Source organism: Bos mutus, chromosome X, assembly GCF_027580195.1.
Source record: "Bos mutus isolate GX-2022 chromosome X, NWIPB_WYAK_1.1, whole genome shotgun sequence".
NCBI classification, from domain to species: Eukaryota; Metazoa; Chordata; class Mammalia; order Artiodactyla; family Bovidae; genus Bos; species Bos mutus.
Window position 1 is genome coordinate 34,376,398 of NC_091646.1, and position 16,171 is coordinate 34,392,568.

General features: G+C 54.8%; 1 protein-coding gene across 1 annotated transcript in view; it reads right to left on the reverse strand.

The window, feature by feature from the left end:
• The window catches only part of ATP2B3 (ATPase plasma membrane Ca2+ transporting 3), a 41,022-nt gene that overhangs the window by 9,284 nt on the left and 15,567 nt on the right, over positions 1 to 16,171 (reverse strand). Inside the window, 9 exon segments of the mRNA XM_070365498.1 lie at positions 1,225 to 1,338; positions 6,333 to 6,515; positions 7,874 to 7,981; positions 9,143 to 9,354; positions 10,075 to 10,288; positions 11,662 to 11,853; positions 12,665 to 12,771; positions 13,455 to 13,542; positions 13,659 to 13,838. Coding sequence (XP_070221599.1) covers positions 1,225 to 1,338; positions 6,333 to 6,515; positions 7,874 to 7,981; positions 9,143 to 9,354; positions 10,075 to 10,288; positions 11,662 to 11,853; positions 12,665 to 12,771; positions 13,455 to 13,542; positions 13,659 to 13,838 — 1,398 coding nt within the window.

Here is a 16,171-nt window from a genome sequence, read left to right on the forward strand (position 1 = left end):
AAAAACCATAAAAAAACTACAAGACAAAGGAAAAAAAGGAAAAGAGAAGAAATCAAGGTAAAAGAAAATCCCAGAGTCTGGTGGGAAAAGCATAGTTAACGACTCCTGTCTGTGGGGAGTGGTGTGTTCTCAGAGTGAGAGCTGCCAGGTCCCACTGGAAGGAAAGGAAAGAGGCTCATATCTGAAGGTTCACTGTTTTGTTTTTGAAAACATCAAGTTTGTTATGAGAAGTAGGTGACCCTGGGTGGGGGGGGGTGCACATGGTTCCTTGCATTGTCATTCGGGGGACCATGGGGTAGTGGATTCAATGGTCCAATGGCTTTCCTTTTGTCTTTGTAAAGAAATGTGAGCAAATGTGGAAGTTTCTACCTCTTTAGGACCGCCCCTGGGTTCCTTTCTAAATGTGATGACATGGCGGGAAGTTTTCAGTGGAACGTATAGCAAGGAATCAATGTCTCCCAACTTCTCGAAGGAAGGAGGACAGAGAGTATGGACCAGATCAGGTTAAGACCTTCCAATCCTGAAGCCTGCTTGGAAAGAGCAAAGATGCATTGGGAACAAATGGAAATGTGGCCGAGGGTGGATTTGGGGCATGAGGAGGGCTCCTGGGGACACCTCTAATGCCTGGTGGCTCAGGTCTACTGCCTTGGGAAACCACCTCAAGGAGAGTTCTGGAAGCTGTTTCTTTAGTCCCCAGTTGGTGGGCTGAGTTCTTCCACTGCGAAAGATGCTGCAAAGGCTTCTCCTTCGAGTCCCGGAGATGGCCCTGAGCCCACACGCCAACCTTGTTCTGCCTCGCAGAACACTGACCAAGTGCCCACCAAGTCCCCAACGCCACTAGAATACGGCCCAAGTTCGTGAAGAACCATCAGCAAAGGCAGACCAGTTCAAGAAAAGAAAACCAATGACAGAAGGAGCACTAAACAAAAATAAAATAAAATAAACCAAACAGAGAAAAGAACGAAGGTCCAGCAGTGCCATGGATTCAGTACATTTCATAAGAGGCTATGGCTTTGGAGCGACACACCATCTGGTGGGAAGGACTGAACGGGGCAATAAAGAAAGAACGGAAAAGCCACGGTGCGCGGAGGATGCAAGACTGGAAAAAAAAGAGAAGGAAGAGTTGGAGGCTTTTTCCTCCCCAGAGATGCCATTTATGAGAGAAAAGGGGACTCAAGACTCACTCCCAGCGGCACTGGTGGGATTGGCAGCAGAGAGAATTACGTGAGTAGGGGTAGAAAGATTGGTTACGTCATGGAGCTGGCTGAGGACCGAGGACCGCCGGCGCACAGCACCCTGAAATGAACCGCTTCTCTTGAAGGTACTCACTACCTCCATCTGTGGGAGAGAAAATGAGATAAAGGTTGGCTTGCACTGTGGTCCTGGGGACCGCACGGGGGTGGGGCTAGGTGGGGACGGGGACCATGCTGGGTGCATATCGTGACAGCAAAGCCTCATGGGGGTCGCCGCGGTGCTTCCGATGGGACCGTGGCCAAGGCCCTCGGCCTCTGCGTCATCCATCAAGAGACGGTTTGCTGAGCGAATGATTTGGGCTCAGAAGACTTGGGGCGCTCGGGGATTAGTGATGGATCGGGTGCACCACAAATGATTTTAGGGAGAGCCATTTGCATTCACGATATGCTCATTGCAAGCCACTCGTCAATAAATACCTGTGTCTGGCAATACTTTGTTATCCTAGGTCAGTAGTGCTCAACTTTTTTGTTGCCCCAACACACCTGAGGGATGTGACATGCTCCCATTAGGAACAAGGTCGTGAATGGTGGGGACAGCTGCCCTTCCCCACCCGTCCTTGCTTACATGGCTCTAACCTGGCATCACTCTGCTCCTGTGGCTCGTCCAAGTGACTGAGGGGTATTCAGAGGGAAATCTCAATGGAAGAATGGATTTTACAAGAGGGGGAGGGGTTTTCTCAAAGCCCCCGCTTTGTCTTATCAGAATGCTTACCCACAGAGCCACAGGAAGGGCGGGAGGAAAATGGAGAGCTAGGTCTGGGGAGCAAAGATGGCTTTGGCTTTGTCCCTCACCCTTTAAGCTTCCAGGGAGCCTTTGGGAAAGAAGTGCCATGGGGGTGAACTTGCCAGAGACACAGTGTCTTCAGATTTCCCGACCCTGCCTTTGGCTGGCGGTGGGGTAGGGGGTGGGGGTGGGTGGGTGGGGGGGCTGGGGGGTGGAGCAAAGCCAGGCATGGGTTTCCAGGTAACTGTGGGTGGGTGGGCACTATGAATGTCCTGCCATCAGAAATCTGTGTGTATAGATTCTGGGACGCCAGCCTGCTGTGACACACTTGGAGTGCTTCTTAGGGAATGACCTCTTGGGTGGGCTATGTGTGTCTGTGTGTGTGTGTGTTTACGGAATTTTTTGGAGTTAGAAGGTAGGTCCAATTTCTAGAAAGTGCCTATCTAGAACTATTTCTAGAGAGTTCACTGGATGATGTGAGCAGTATGCATTTTTGGAGCCCAGAGCACACTGGCTGCCTGCTCTGGGCCCGAGGTCACGGCCCCTGCTCCCAAGCTCCCAGGTGGCTACGTGGTAGCCACCAGGGTCCGTGATGTGTCTGACATACGTCCAGCCTCTAGGAAGAAGGCAGCTTGAGTGCTCGGACTCCCTCCACCCCAACCACAATGAAGACGTCCATCATTTCAACCCTTGGATGCACTGTGAGACAGACTTATTGTTGTGTGCCCACTGCTGAGTGCCCATAGGGCTGGCACAGTGCTGAGCTCCTCAACACACTGAAGGAAGATGACCCATGCCATGATGTTGCCATCTCTTTCTATTTCTTCCCTAGGTTGAGATGTTTCTAAGGCTACAGAGATAAGTCTGTCTCAAGAGGGGACTCTTACTGTGGAAAAGGCAACAAAGGAAGGAAAAAATGCCTTTCCTGTCTCGGATTGGGCCTCTCCAGGTGGTGTCCCGATGGGATGATGGTATCAGTCAAAATACCACATCATTTCCCCTCGCCCCCACCCCATCCCAGAAGCCCCCACACTGGGCCAGGAACAAGGCACAGTCACTGCTGAAGCTTCTCTTTGCTTTATAATGGAATGCAAAATAGACCATGTCGTGAGTGCTTTGAAAAGCTCCAAGTCCTTAGATTTGAGGACTCATTCTGGAATGAGGGCTTCCCTGGTAGCTCAGCTGGTAAAGAATCCACCAGCAATGTAGGAGACCCCAGTTCAATTCCTGGGTCAGGAAGATGCCCTGGAGAAGGGGTAGGCTACCCACTCCAGTATTCTTGGGCTTCCCTGGTGGCTCAAATGGTAAAGAATCTGCCTGAGATATGGGAGACCTGGGTTTGATTCCTGGATCAGGAAGATCCCCTGGAGAAGGGAATGGCTACCCACTCCAGTATTCTTGCCTAGAGGATTCCATGGTCAGAGGAGCCTGGTGGGCTACAGTCCATAGGGTTGCAAAGAGTCAGACATGACTGAGTGACTAAGCACAGCGCTGCACATTCTCAAATGATGTCCTGCCTGGCTGGTGCGCTGTCATGATGGGTGGGCAGCAGGTTAGGAAAGGCCTCCATTTAGCAACATAAAAAGTTGTGGTGGCCTCTGAAATCTTGGGAGCAATTCTGTATTTTGCAAAAGTCATAAATCTAAGGCTGGTTCCCTAGACAATGGTTCTCTTGGCTTGGGGTGTATACAACCTAAGGGACTTTAATTTTCCTGGGCTTTATTTTCTCGGTTCAAGTAGGTATTTTGAGTAAAAAAGAACTTTTAAAAAGTGAGCTATAGTAACGTTGGTTCAGCATTCTCGAGAAGCATGGAGGATTCAATGTGACCAAGTCCAGGGGAGGGAGACTTGAGTGACCTTAGGTAGGTCCCTTCTCTCTGGGCCCCATTTCCTTGTGTGGAAAGCAGGGGTCAGAAGTGTCAGACTCTGTCTGAGGGGACACAGCTAGCTGGGGCACCAGGGACCTCCACACAGACACCTCAGATGGGGGCAGGGCTGCTGTCTTCAGCTCACTGATGGGATTAAATAGGCTCTGCTGCACAACCTGCCTGGCATGACACCCCAGAGCCAGTCGGAGCCGGGACAGGGTGGTTAGAGGCTCACAGATGAGCAGCAGGAGGCCACAGAGGAGAGCTAGACAGCTGGCATCAGAGGCTCTTCCCATTCTACTGGGCACTCTCTGTTCTGGCTGGGCCGAAGACATCCTTCTCTGGCCATGCTGGTGCTTGGGATGCCAGGAGGCATGAGCCAGAGGCTGGGAGAAGCCCCTTGGGACCCCAGGGAGCTCCTTCACATGGTGCTCTTTGGTGCCCCCTCACCCAGCCCTATAGGATCCCAGGCTCTGGGTGACCCGGGATCCTGCAGCTTTGGAAAGTCCCCCAGGGCATCCTGCCCACCTCTGATGCCAAGTGTAGGCACAGCTGCCCTGAGTGTGTATGCCCTGGTGGCAGCAGGGAGTGGACTCTGAGAAGGCTTCACGGGATGAGGAGCTAAGGGGGCCTGGGACCCAGACAGCAGCCAGCATGGAGGCATAGTAGCATGGGGAAGCAGAGAGGGAAGTCTGGAAAGGCAGCAGGGGTTCTCGGGGCACAGGGCGCATGGGTCAGGAGAGAGCCTGAGAGCTTCTGGCCGGTGCTCGGGGAGGAGAGAGGGGCGCCTGGAGGCTAGGACCCCAAGGTCTGTGCGGGAGCAGCCAGTGAGCTGTGCACACCAGGAGGGCACTTTGGGATGAATCCATGGTGATGGGTGAGATGCTGCAGGCAGATGCCAGTGAGAGCCGTGGGCTGAGGTCCCCACCCAGGCCAAGGGGCCCACGGCGGGAAGTTGCCTAAACAGGGGCTGGGCAGTGTTCTTCCCTCCCGTGGGTCTCCAGGGGAAGAAGCAGTTGGAGCTGGCTCAGGGCAGTTGGGGCTGGGGGTCCGGTACAGAGCGTGGAGAAACGCACAGGAGAAGCAGGGAGTAGTAAGTGTCACAGACTGGCTAGGTTGACAAAGAGCTTCAGGGGTCCAGGGTGGACACAGGAAACCGCAATCCAGGCAGAGACACGGGTGATTAGGCCCGGAGGAGGCTGGTGGTGGCTGGTCTGTGGATGCAATGGCCATGCACCCAAGTGTTCAGGGACACAGGAAAAGGGCTGGGGGCAGCTCCAGGTTCTTGGCTTGTGCAGAAGTGATGCAGCCATCCATCAGCGGCTGGGGGGCTGTGAGGAGGTGGGCTTGGGGTGGTGGGGCCTGTGGTCTGGGCTGAGCAGAGCCCCAGCCCAGGGCTGCTGGGTATCTGGCCAGAAAGAGGAGGAGGTGGTTGCCATCTGGAGGCTGTGCAAGGAGGGCCAGGCTGTGGGGAATGGGCGCCTCCCCGCTCCACCCCGCCCCAGGGCCTGTGGGATTTCCAGCAGCTGGGGTCACAGCCAAGAGGCGGGGGCAGACCAAGATCTCAACAGTGGGTGGGAGTGACAGGCAAGGAAGAGGGAGAGGGGACAGGAAGTTGCCAGGAGAGCAGGGCGGACTGCACTTCCGGAAAGGCGCTGGGAGGCAGCAGGAGGAATGGAGGGATGGCCCAGCTCGGGAGCCAGGAGGACGTCTCGCAGACCTTGGTGAGGACTGATGTCAGGCCATGATGAAATCACCAGGGAGTGCCAGGGAAGGACCCGGAGACACAGCAAGTATGGAACATTCTGGCAAGAAGGCTGGCCGGGAAGAGGTGGGGGCAGGAAGTGAGGGTGGCTCTGTCAGGCGGGCTCTCATGAAGCCTTCGCAAGTGCCCCCAGCAGGGTGCTCATCACGACTGTCTGACTTTCTAGAGGACAGCCGCTGATGGCCTAGACCTTGACCAGCACTGACATTTGGAGATTGGGATGAACAGAATGGATCACCTTGGTGGCCAGAGTGTGCATCCCAATGAAGTCTTTCCCTAGAATTCACAATATAACCTAATAAATGGTGAGTTCATCAAAGGCTATTTGAAGTGGGTGTCTGCCTCGGCCTCAGAAGGTCCCTTTCCCGTTACCTGGGACCACCCCCAGGAAATAAAACAAGTCCCAGTAGCTATTCGAATAGCAGGTGACCTGTGCCTTCACCTCTCCAAGACACAGCTCTTGGTCACAGCAAACAGTCTTAGCTGCCACCTGCACCCACTCTGGGGAGGCCACCTGGGCTCTGAGGGGGTGTCAGGGAGAGGCCTTCTCACTGACATTCCGTCGCTGGGCACTCCAAGAAACTGCCCTTGTGCTCATGGCGACCAGACCCCAGGGCCGCCCTATTGGTCTCAGGCTCATCTCACCCGTTCTCTACCTCCGGCTTGCTGGCCCCTGTCTCGAGGCGTGAGAGCCGGACTGGCCAAGCCTCCCAGTGGCTTACCTGTGTCTGGATCCGGTTGAGGCCCCGGAACCAGAGGATCTGGCCTCTGCGGAGCTCCCGCTCGGCGTGGTCAATCTCTTCTTCTCCTTCAGCCAGCTCCTCGTCAGTCATCTCATCCTTCCCGGGCCCATGTCCTGCTTCCTTCAGGCACTTAAGCTGGCTGGTGGGGATGGTTGCGATGACCTGGATTGCCGGAGGTGAGGGACAGCAGGCAGAAGTGACTGTCAGAAGTGGGAGGGCCGCTGGGTCCAGAAAGGAACCCACACTGGCCCTCCCTCAGACCCAGGCCAAGGCCGCTCCCCCCGCCTGCTCTGCACCATTCTTGGCTACTTTCTCAAGGCTTCCTCCCAGTGAGGGGGCAGTGTGTGCCCAGAGGAGCAATGCATGTCACCTTTCCACACAGTATGTGACATAAGGGACTCACCTTACCAGACCAAGGTCTGGCTCTGGCCTGGCTCCTAGGAGGAGACCTTTAGGGCCCTGCCTGATGAGTGGGTCTTGGTTTGCCAGCGGCTGAGGGCCGGTGGTCTATGCCACTGGAAATCTTGAGGCCGGTGGTCTATGCCACTGGAAATCATGGAAATGCTGGAAATCACGGCAGTGTGATTTCTGGCAGGGGCCTGGACCTCATATACCAGCTTGACCTCTGGGGCCCAGAGATCAAGAAAATGAGGTGAGCCACATGGGTGCTCCAGGCCTCCAGGAGTGACTCCCCCTCAAGTCCCCAGACGGCACTGCTCAGGGGAACTTCCCTGGTGATGGTATCCTTGCATATTGTCACATGTGGCTCTTAGGAGAAATCGTGCTGCTGACAGTCCTGTGGTGGGGACCTAGAAGCCTATTCCCACTCCCTCCTGGATCTGCCCTATGTAAGCTTGATCTTGAATGTCCAACCTCCAGACAGTAACATCTGACGTTGAAGCTGCTCGGTCTATGATACTTTGATGTGGTGGCCTGAGGTGGCCTGAGACACAGGATAAAGTACATACTGGACTCAGCCTCCTACACCAATGTTCTAGAACTCTGGAGAAATATCCTTAGGGTCCTCTTGTGTTCCCAGGGCCTGATCTGGCCCCTCCTGGCCTCTGCCCAGCCCCAGTACCCAAGCCCTTTCTTCCTAATGTAACCTTTGGCACTAGGAACTAGCTTTAGCTGCAGCCACAGAGCCAGAAGTGTGAGACTTGCCCGCTGTCAGCTCAGAGGATTTCCTCATTTCCCTTGAGATGTTCTCTTGTCCTCTTGAAGGTTCACAGAGGTATTGTGTAGCTTCAAATATGTGAGCATCTTCCAAGTTACCCAATTCTAAAGCACAATTTTCAACTCCTACTGTGGAAAAGGGAGTGGCAGGTGGTTTTACCAGGGTCTGTCACATCCCGGCCATGCTCGTTTGCATGCTCTCCACTGATACCGTCACTTGTGGCTTTGCACCTAGGTCATGGCCTGTCCCAGAGGCAAGACAGGAGCCCCTGGGCTGTCTGCACTTACTCAGACAATTGGGAAGGGAGCACAGGGCTGGAAAAGTGGCAGAGGCAGATGCTTACCTGTCCCCAGACCAGTTCCCCAACACCGACAAACAGGCACCAGAGCCACTGCTCCGTGGACAGTGGGGAACAGCTGAAGGGCTTTCCACCGAACTGGACGATGACAATCTGTGGGAGAGGGGTGGGCAAGAGGTGGGTCCAGCCAGCACCTCTAGCCCTCGGGTCACCCCTGCCTGTGGGCCCAGCTCAGGGAGTCAGAGGGCCTCCTGATTCACCCAGATAGACAGGCCATTCATGGGAGAATTCCTTTCTCCAGGCTCCTTCCCTTCATCTCCCCCTCAGCCAGTGCTTAAAAAAAAGCTTCCCAGACCAGCTGACCACAGGCTGTGGGTGTCGTGCCAGTTGGGCTCAGGGCCTTGCTTATTGCCAGGAGCCTGCTGACCCTGGTGCCCTGGACCATCCTCTTTCCAGCATGCAGGTGTGGCTTGGCTGTGCTAGCCAAGTTCCCAGCTTCTGTGGACATGGTGTCTGAATGTGCTAGGTGCTGGACACTCCAATGGGCCTCCTTCAGCCTCATCACTGCTCCATGGGAGGTGGCCTCTTCCCAAGGGCGAGCTTTCCAACTCCAGACCAACTGGTCCTGAGCTTGCACTCCAACTCCCTCTGTACCTGGACTCTCACCCTCCAGGCCAGTGTCCTCCTGCTTTAACTACCCAGGGCCAGGTCTTAGACCATGAGGTAGACAGCCATACACCCCAGAGCCCAGAAATTATTCATACCATCAGACCCTCAGCCTGCTCCCCCAACGTCATAGGTCCTGCCTCCGTTCCCCACTCTCCCTCTGCCTCCCGAGAAGCCTGGGTTCTTCCCCAGGTGTTCCCATGGTGTGGCAGGCCTTCCTCTGAAAACTGCAAGAAAAAAAAAACTGGCCTATTGGCCTCACTCTGCCTCACATTTTCTATCAGTATGCCCTGATTTTGAATGCTCAGCACCTCCTGGAGAGCTGAGTGACCAGCCTGGCACAGGGAGAATCACCACAGGAAACTTCTGGAGCTAGGGTGGCCTCTTGCCAAGGAATCGAGTGCTAGATATGGGAGTGGCAAACCTGTGAGAAAACCTGTGAGGTCAGCTCTGTGGAAGATCCACTGAAACCCTCTGGAACTAAACAGGTGAGCCTGGGGCCTCAGGGCTTTTGAAGATGAAGATGCTCAGAGGGCTGGGCATTGGGGAATGTGGGCAGGAGGGGAAGAGAAGCCAAGGCTGGTGTGGAGAGTGGGGTGATGGTCCCCTCTCCCCCACCTTTTCCAACGGTGGAGCCGCACATCCTACCTGGATAGCAAAGGTTCCTAGCACGATGGTGCAGAAGATGGGGTTGCTGAAGATGCCATGGAACACATTGCGCTCGCCATGGATCTTGCGGGCATTGATCTCGTTGAAGAGCTGCATCATGACGAAGGTGTTGAAGATGATGGTGTAGTGCTCAGAGGGTGGCGAGTGCAGGGGAGCGTTCCGTCCACTGTCAATGTCAAAGAAGAGCTCCCCTGCAAGCCCAGGGCCACATGAGGAGAGCTGGACCCAGGTGGGTGATACCTCCCACCGGGTGATACAGGGGAAGTCATGAGTCCCCTAGCACCCCTGGGCTAATCCACATTAGGTCACAGCAAAGGCTGGATCCTGACCACGGGGGCTGTCACCCAGGATAGGAGTGTCCCCAGGACATGAGTGAAGACAATGAAACCCATTTGCACATTGACTTGAGCTAGGGAAGGAATGGGAACTGAAGTCTCAGGGCAGGCCTGACCCTCCTCTGCCCTGCCTGTCCTGTCACAAGGACCAACCTTGGCTTAGTCATGAACAGCTTTTGCTCCCAAGATTGCACAGAAAGGTTCCATGAGAGTATCCCCAGAGGCTGTCTTTTGGTGCCCCCAAAAGACGTTTTGCGTGAGTATTACCCTCGGCCAGCACCATCACCACACTGAGCTTCAAGTCTGCTCCCAGGAATGTGTGCTGAAAGCCAAGCCACCAAGGGTCACCTGACCCCTGATGTCAGGCAGAGAGGCCACAAACAGAGGAAGTGACAATCCCACTCCATGTAAATAAAAGAATCGCATAACAGTTGCTGATGCCAGACACAGAAGAAAACTCCCAGGACAGCAGTGAAGTGAAGACTGAGAGGTCCTCACTGGAAATCAGATTCCCAAGTACCTGTCCCTTCCACTGCTACACAGGGCCAGAACCTATGTGGCTCTGGATCAACCTACCGACAAAGAGCAGGGTGAAGATGATGGTGAGCTGGTAGACGGCATGGCCCAGGATGTTCTTCATCATGGTCCGTGAGATCAGGGGCTTGTCCCGGCCGTATGGCTTCCGCAGCAGCAGCGACTCAGTGGGTGGCTCTGTTGCCAGAGCCAGAGAGGCGAATGTGTCCATGATCAAATTCACCCACAACATCTGCACGGCTTTGAGAGGAGAGTCCTGTGGAGAGCAGCCAGTCACCCCAACATGGGCCTGGAACCCTCACTGGCCCCCCCACACCCTGGGAAGAAACTCAGGCAGGAGTCAATGTCACTGGCCCTGGGAAGAAACTCAGCTAGGGGTCAATGTCACTGGAATTTAATTCAAGTGAAATTGCAACAAATCCAGCCTTCCCGTAACATTCTGACATTTCTATCCCTATGTTTCCTTAAGGTGAGCAGAGAGTTTTCGCTGGCTCTCAGATTGCTGCTCTTAAAATGTTGTTAGTCTCACTTCTCTCACCTGCTGGCATTGATGTAGAAGATGTGGTCCCAATTGTTAGCAGGAGGTTGCCACCCCCTTGTCAGTTGTCCCAGACCATAAAAGAGCATGATGGATGGGTGCTCTCCTGTGCTCCCATGCCCATGGGCCAGGAAGAGGTAGAAACTGCACTGGGCCTTCCTCCTCATCACTTCTGACTTCTTGGTTAAAAATGAGCCTCACAGAAGATAGACACCAAGGACATCCTGTAGGAGTCCATTCCTATGAAACTTCCAGAACTGACAGATCCATGGAAACAGAAAGCAAATGGGTGGGTGCCAGGGGTGGGGGGAGAGGAGAGTGGAGTGTGGCTGTTTAGTGGGTACAGGTATAGGTAACGGTTGCATAAGATGGAGACAGCATCAAAAACCACTGAATTGTACACTTTGGTTCAAACGGCTATTATGGTACAGAGGATGTTATGAGGATTTTATCTCAATTAAAAAATACCTTTGAAAGAGAGACAAATTCTGAATACTCACTAATGGGGAGAATTGGATGACAGAAAAAGGGGAAGAGGCTCCTGCAGAGGTTAACCACAGAGTTCCCAGCAGACACAGGACAAGACTTGCACACACAAGTCTACAGTGGCCACAGGTGTAAACAACCCAAATGCCCACTGATGAAGGGATGCAGAAAAGCTAGGTGGTCTATCCATACAATGGAACATCAGTCCGCCATCCATAGGAATAAAGTACCTACTACAACATGAATGGACCTTAAGAACATTGTGCTAAGTGAAGAAGCCAGACACAAATGACCACCTATGATTTGCTTCCATGGAGTTGAAATGCCCAGAAGTGGTGGAAGGCGAGTGGGGAGTGACTGCTGATGAGGATGGCACTTCCTTCGGGGTGATGAAAACATGATGCAACTAGACAGAGGTGATGATGGCACAGTGCTGTGAATGTACTTAAAAGTCATTGAACGGTGAATTTTTGTTAGGTGAATTCTATCTAAAAGGAAAAAAAGTCAGCAGCAAAGAAAAACCTGGCTTCCACCACTGGGCCCTGAGGCCCAGGTGCACCAGGTGGGAGAGCTGTGGTCATGGAAGGGAGAGCCCCAGCACCCACCTGAGTGATGCAGGCGCCCGTGAAGGCCACAATCACGGCCACCACGTTGACCGTCAGCTGGAACTGCAGGAACTTGGAGATGCTGTCGTAGACATTGCGGCCCCACATGACAGCCTTGACGATGCTGGTGAAGTTGTCGTCCGTCAGGATGATGTCTGAGGCCTCCTTGGCCACATCTGTCCCTGCGATGCCCTGGGGGGCACACACATACCATGTCCACAGGCCCCTTCCCCAGCCCTCCTTGCTCACTCCAAACGTGTCCTCGTACTACAGAAGTTTTGCTCACAAATGAAGAAGACACCACACCTGCAGTGGCCTCCCCCTGGTCTTCTGTCGGGTCCCTGTGTAAGGGGCCCCTGGGAATCCCAGAGAGAGAACACCGCTTCCCAGCCCACACAGGTCACCATGGTGCTGCCCAGCTGGGTTCCCTCAGTGCCCGGAGCTGGGGCTGGGCCCCCTCTGGATATGGCCCTGGGAAGGACTGCTCTGTGCCCCCGGTGCCTGCACTCCAAGGGCTGCGCCCCTCCTTTGAGGTGGGCTGGGAGAGGCCTTGCTTGGTTTCTGCCTTTGGCAGCCAAACATAGCCCGTTTTGTGCCAAGGCCACCCTGCTCAGCTGTTTTTATAGAAAGAACCAGCTTTATTTCAGCCACGAGAGAGATGCACAGAGGAAAAGCTCATGTGGGGACTCGGCTCATCATACTTGGGGCTGAGGTTCACTCGGACTGGACCTGGAGATGGTGAGGCAAATGCTCAGCAGGCAAGTCCCCATGACCCCCTAGCAATGCAGCCAGTCCCTCGTCACCGTGGGTACCATCACACCAAATACCTTGGCACAAATCACTGGCAGAGGACTAGGTGGTCAGGACGTGAGAGAAAGAAATGTATGGCACTTGGAAACTTGCCTCAATGCTAGCTCCCACATTCCTGCCCAAAGCTTATGCATCCTCTGTCACAGGGCACCACCTGGCACGGTGACCCAGACTGGCACAGCAGGTGGCTTACCATGGCGAAGCCCACATCTGCCTTCTTGAGGGCTGGCCCGTCATTGGTGCCATCTCCTGTCACGGCCACCACCTGCCGTTGCTCACCCGTGTTGCTGTCGATGATCCCTGGAACATAGGTAGGGGCAGGGCACGGCTCCTGCCATCTGCAGCCCCGGGTGACCAGCCCAGGGGCTGTGGGAGGCCAGTTGGCTCTGGAAAGCCTTTGAGATTGCCACCAAGCCCACTGCCTCCAACTCTCCATACACTCCATCACCTTTGGGACCAAGTCTTGTGCCTTGATTGGCAGCTGCATCCTGCTTCTCCCACCCAGGTCCCTCACCCAATGAGACAATACAGGGCAGTGGGATTTGGTACAAGGCAGGGGCCTGGCACTGGGTGACTTGGAAAAATGTCTCCTTCTCCTGGGCCCCAGTTTGCCCATCTGCTCCGATGAGAGGCTGGCCCCTACTGGCATCTTCCATTCATACTGTGAGTGCAAGGGAGTGGAGGGGCGAGCTCTGGCCACTCAGCCCTTGGAGGGAGTCTCCATTATTATCCCCATTTTCCCAATGAGGAAACTGAGGTTTGGGGAGGACATAGTGATTTCCTCTGAGACAAAATCTCCAGGAGCCACGTGTCTAGAGCTGAGTAGCCTGCTTCTTAGGCAGGGCCCAGACACCCGCTTGGAAGCTCAGCACTGGGCATCTGGGAGCAGACGACCCACAATCGAGGTGACAGCCACACCCCCCCTGTGTCATGCCACCTGGGCCAGGGGGAAGGCAGGGTGATGAGCGAGCCCACTCCATTACCTTTAACCAGAGTATGTTTGTCGGTGGGAGATGATCGCGCCAGGACCCTCAGCTTAGGCCACACCTTGTCCAGACGCTCCTGTTCTATCTGGGAGGGGAAAGCACGTAGATGCTGCAGAGTCTTGAAGGGGCTGAACCAAGGGGCAGGGTGAAGAAAGTGCCAGAACCCTGGACCCGCCGGGGCACTAATGGGCGGAGAACTACCTCGCCTTTCTCGTTTCGGATCCGCCGGTTGAACTCTTTCCCCTCCAGGCACAGGAAGTCCTCCCCGGGCTGGATGATGCCACACTTGGCTGCAATGGCGCGAGCTGTGTTGATGTTGTCCCCTGTCACCATGCGGACTGTGATGCCAGCCCTCTGACATTTGCGGATAGCTTCAGGGACCTGCAAGGAATAAGATGGGTGGGTGCAGCTGTCCAGGCCAGATGCACCAGTGTCTGAGCTCTAGCCTTTCCTCCGTCCAGATCTGTGGTGCCCCTTGTCTCACCATGGGGCCTGGAGGTGGTGGGGGAAGTGGCCTGACCTGCAGGGAGCAGGGTTCCCCATCCCTACCAGGTGCCTTCTTCCCTGTGCCAGTCCCAGGGAGCAGCAACAACTCAGACCCAGGCCCTGACCCCAGGCACAAGGCCAAGAGAAGCCACGGGAACGCTGTTGAGCAGCACCACTGGGCCTGTGTCCAGCAAGGTGACTGTAGAAATCACCCAGTTTCCACCAGGGAAGTGGAGACCCACAGCAGCTGAGCCAGGTCCAGTCCCATTAGCAGGCTAGCTGGTGGGGTACCGTATCTGTGAGGTCCAGAAGGATGAGAAAAGAACTTCTGGTCCCAGTTGCCCCATAGATCGGATGGCAGGAGCCATCATGGGCCTCCCCTCTCAGGCCTTGATTGACTTGTCTCTGCATCTCTTATTTTATTTTTTAAATAATATAAAACCTAAGACTTTAACAGCTTCCCTTGTGGCTCAGATGTTAAAGAATCTGCCTGCAATGAAGGAGACCTGGGTTTGATCCCTGGGTTGGCAAGGTCCCCTGGAGAAGGGAAAGGCTACCCACTCCAGTATTCTGGCCTGGAGAATTCCATGGACTGTATAGTCCATGGGGTCGCAAAGAGTTGGACATGACTGAGTGACTGTTACTTTCACATATATATATATATATATATATATTCACACACACACGTACACACACATACACGCACAGATGGGCTTCCATGTGGCTCAGTGGTAAAGAATCTGCTTGCCAATGCAGGAGATGTAAGAGACGCAGGTTTGATCCCTAAGTCAGGAAGATCCCCTGAAGGAAAAAATGGCAACCCACTCCAGTATTCTTGCCTAGAGAATCCTATGGGCAGAGGAGCCTGGGGGGCTATAGTTCATGGGGTCACAGAGTCAGTCACTCCTGAGCGACTAACACAAGACTAACTTTGGTAAAGAATCTTTCTGCAAGGCAGGAGATGCGGCTTTGATCCCTGGGTGGGGAAGATCCCCTGGAGAAGGAAATGGCCACCCACTCCAGTATGCTTGCCTGGAGAATCCCATCGACAGAGGAGCCTGGTGGGTTAGTCTAGAGGGTCTCAAAGAGTCAGAGACAGCTAAGTAATGAACATTTTCACTTTCAAGACTTTTAGAGCCATAGGGTTGACATGATTAGGTGTTCTCAGGCAGAAATGGGCCATCGCTATGGTTCCTCACATCTCCATTTTCCTAATGTAAGAGTAGATTCCAGAAAAGACAGAACAAGAGATCCCTCTGGTGCTGAGGGGAAAATGGGCTGTAGGGAGTGGAGACCAACTAGGAGGTGGTGCTCCTGTCCCAGAGAGTGGAGACACTCTTGTTTTTTCGATGAGGATGAGCTGGTGAGCCTTGAGATGGCAGTGTGGAGGGGAGCCAGGGTGACAGTGCCTGAGGGCCAGGAGGGGACAGGAGGCTCAGAGCTCAGGGAACTGGATTAGGAGGTGAGACCTAGGCCTGTGACATGCCCAGATGGGGCCCTGGCATGGGGTGCAGCCTGGGGAGACCCTTGTGTCCGCTGGCCCCAGCACAACCCTCTGTGAGCTCCCAGTGGGCACTGCTGGAAGCCCAGGGGACAATGTGAGCCTGGGGACAATGTGAGCCTGGGGACAGAGAGTGAGAGAGCCCGCCATGTCCCAGGTGTGGCCTGGCGACTGGGCCTGGGCACTGGGGACAGAGGGGTGATCCAGAACACACATGTGTGGTGGCCGGGGAAGCATGGGCCAAGGGTGGGGGGCAGAGCATCCATGAGACCTCAGGGCAGGTGGCCGGTAGGCTGGGCCAGGTGGGCTGTGGGGGAGCCCTGGCCTGGCACATCGGGGCACTTGGGAGGCTGAGGGCCTCCCAAACCAGGGGGTGGTGGCTGTGATTTCTGCCATGGAGAGAGTAGGGAGAGGATGGGTATCCAGGACTGGGACAGAGTGACCTTACACATCCTGCCAAGTGGCCTAGAAGCCCCAGCCCCGGGAAGGGGCATTGCATCCCGCCCCCTCCATAATGTGTGTGTCTCCTTGCTTAGCCTCGATCCAGGACCGTTTCTGCTTTTTGGGGATCCTTGGGAGTTGCCTGGAGACACCCTCCCAGCAAGTTCCCTCCTGGCTCTGAAGCGTCTGGTAGCTGGCTCTCTGCTGTCACCCAGTGGTCATGACGTGCCTGAGCACGTGGATCTTCGATCTAGCCTCTGCTTGTCTCCACGTGGCTGTGGCCCCG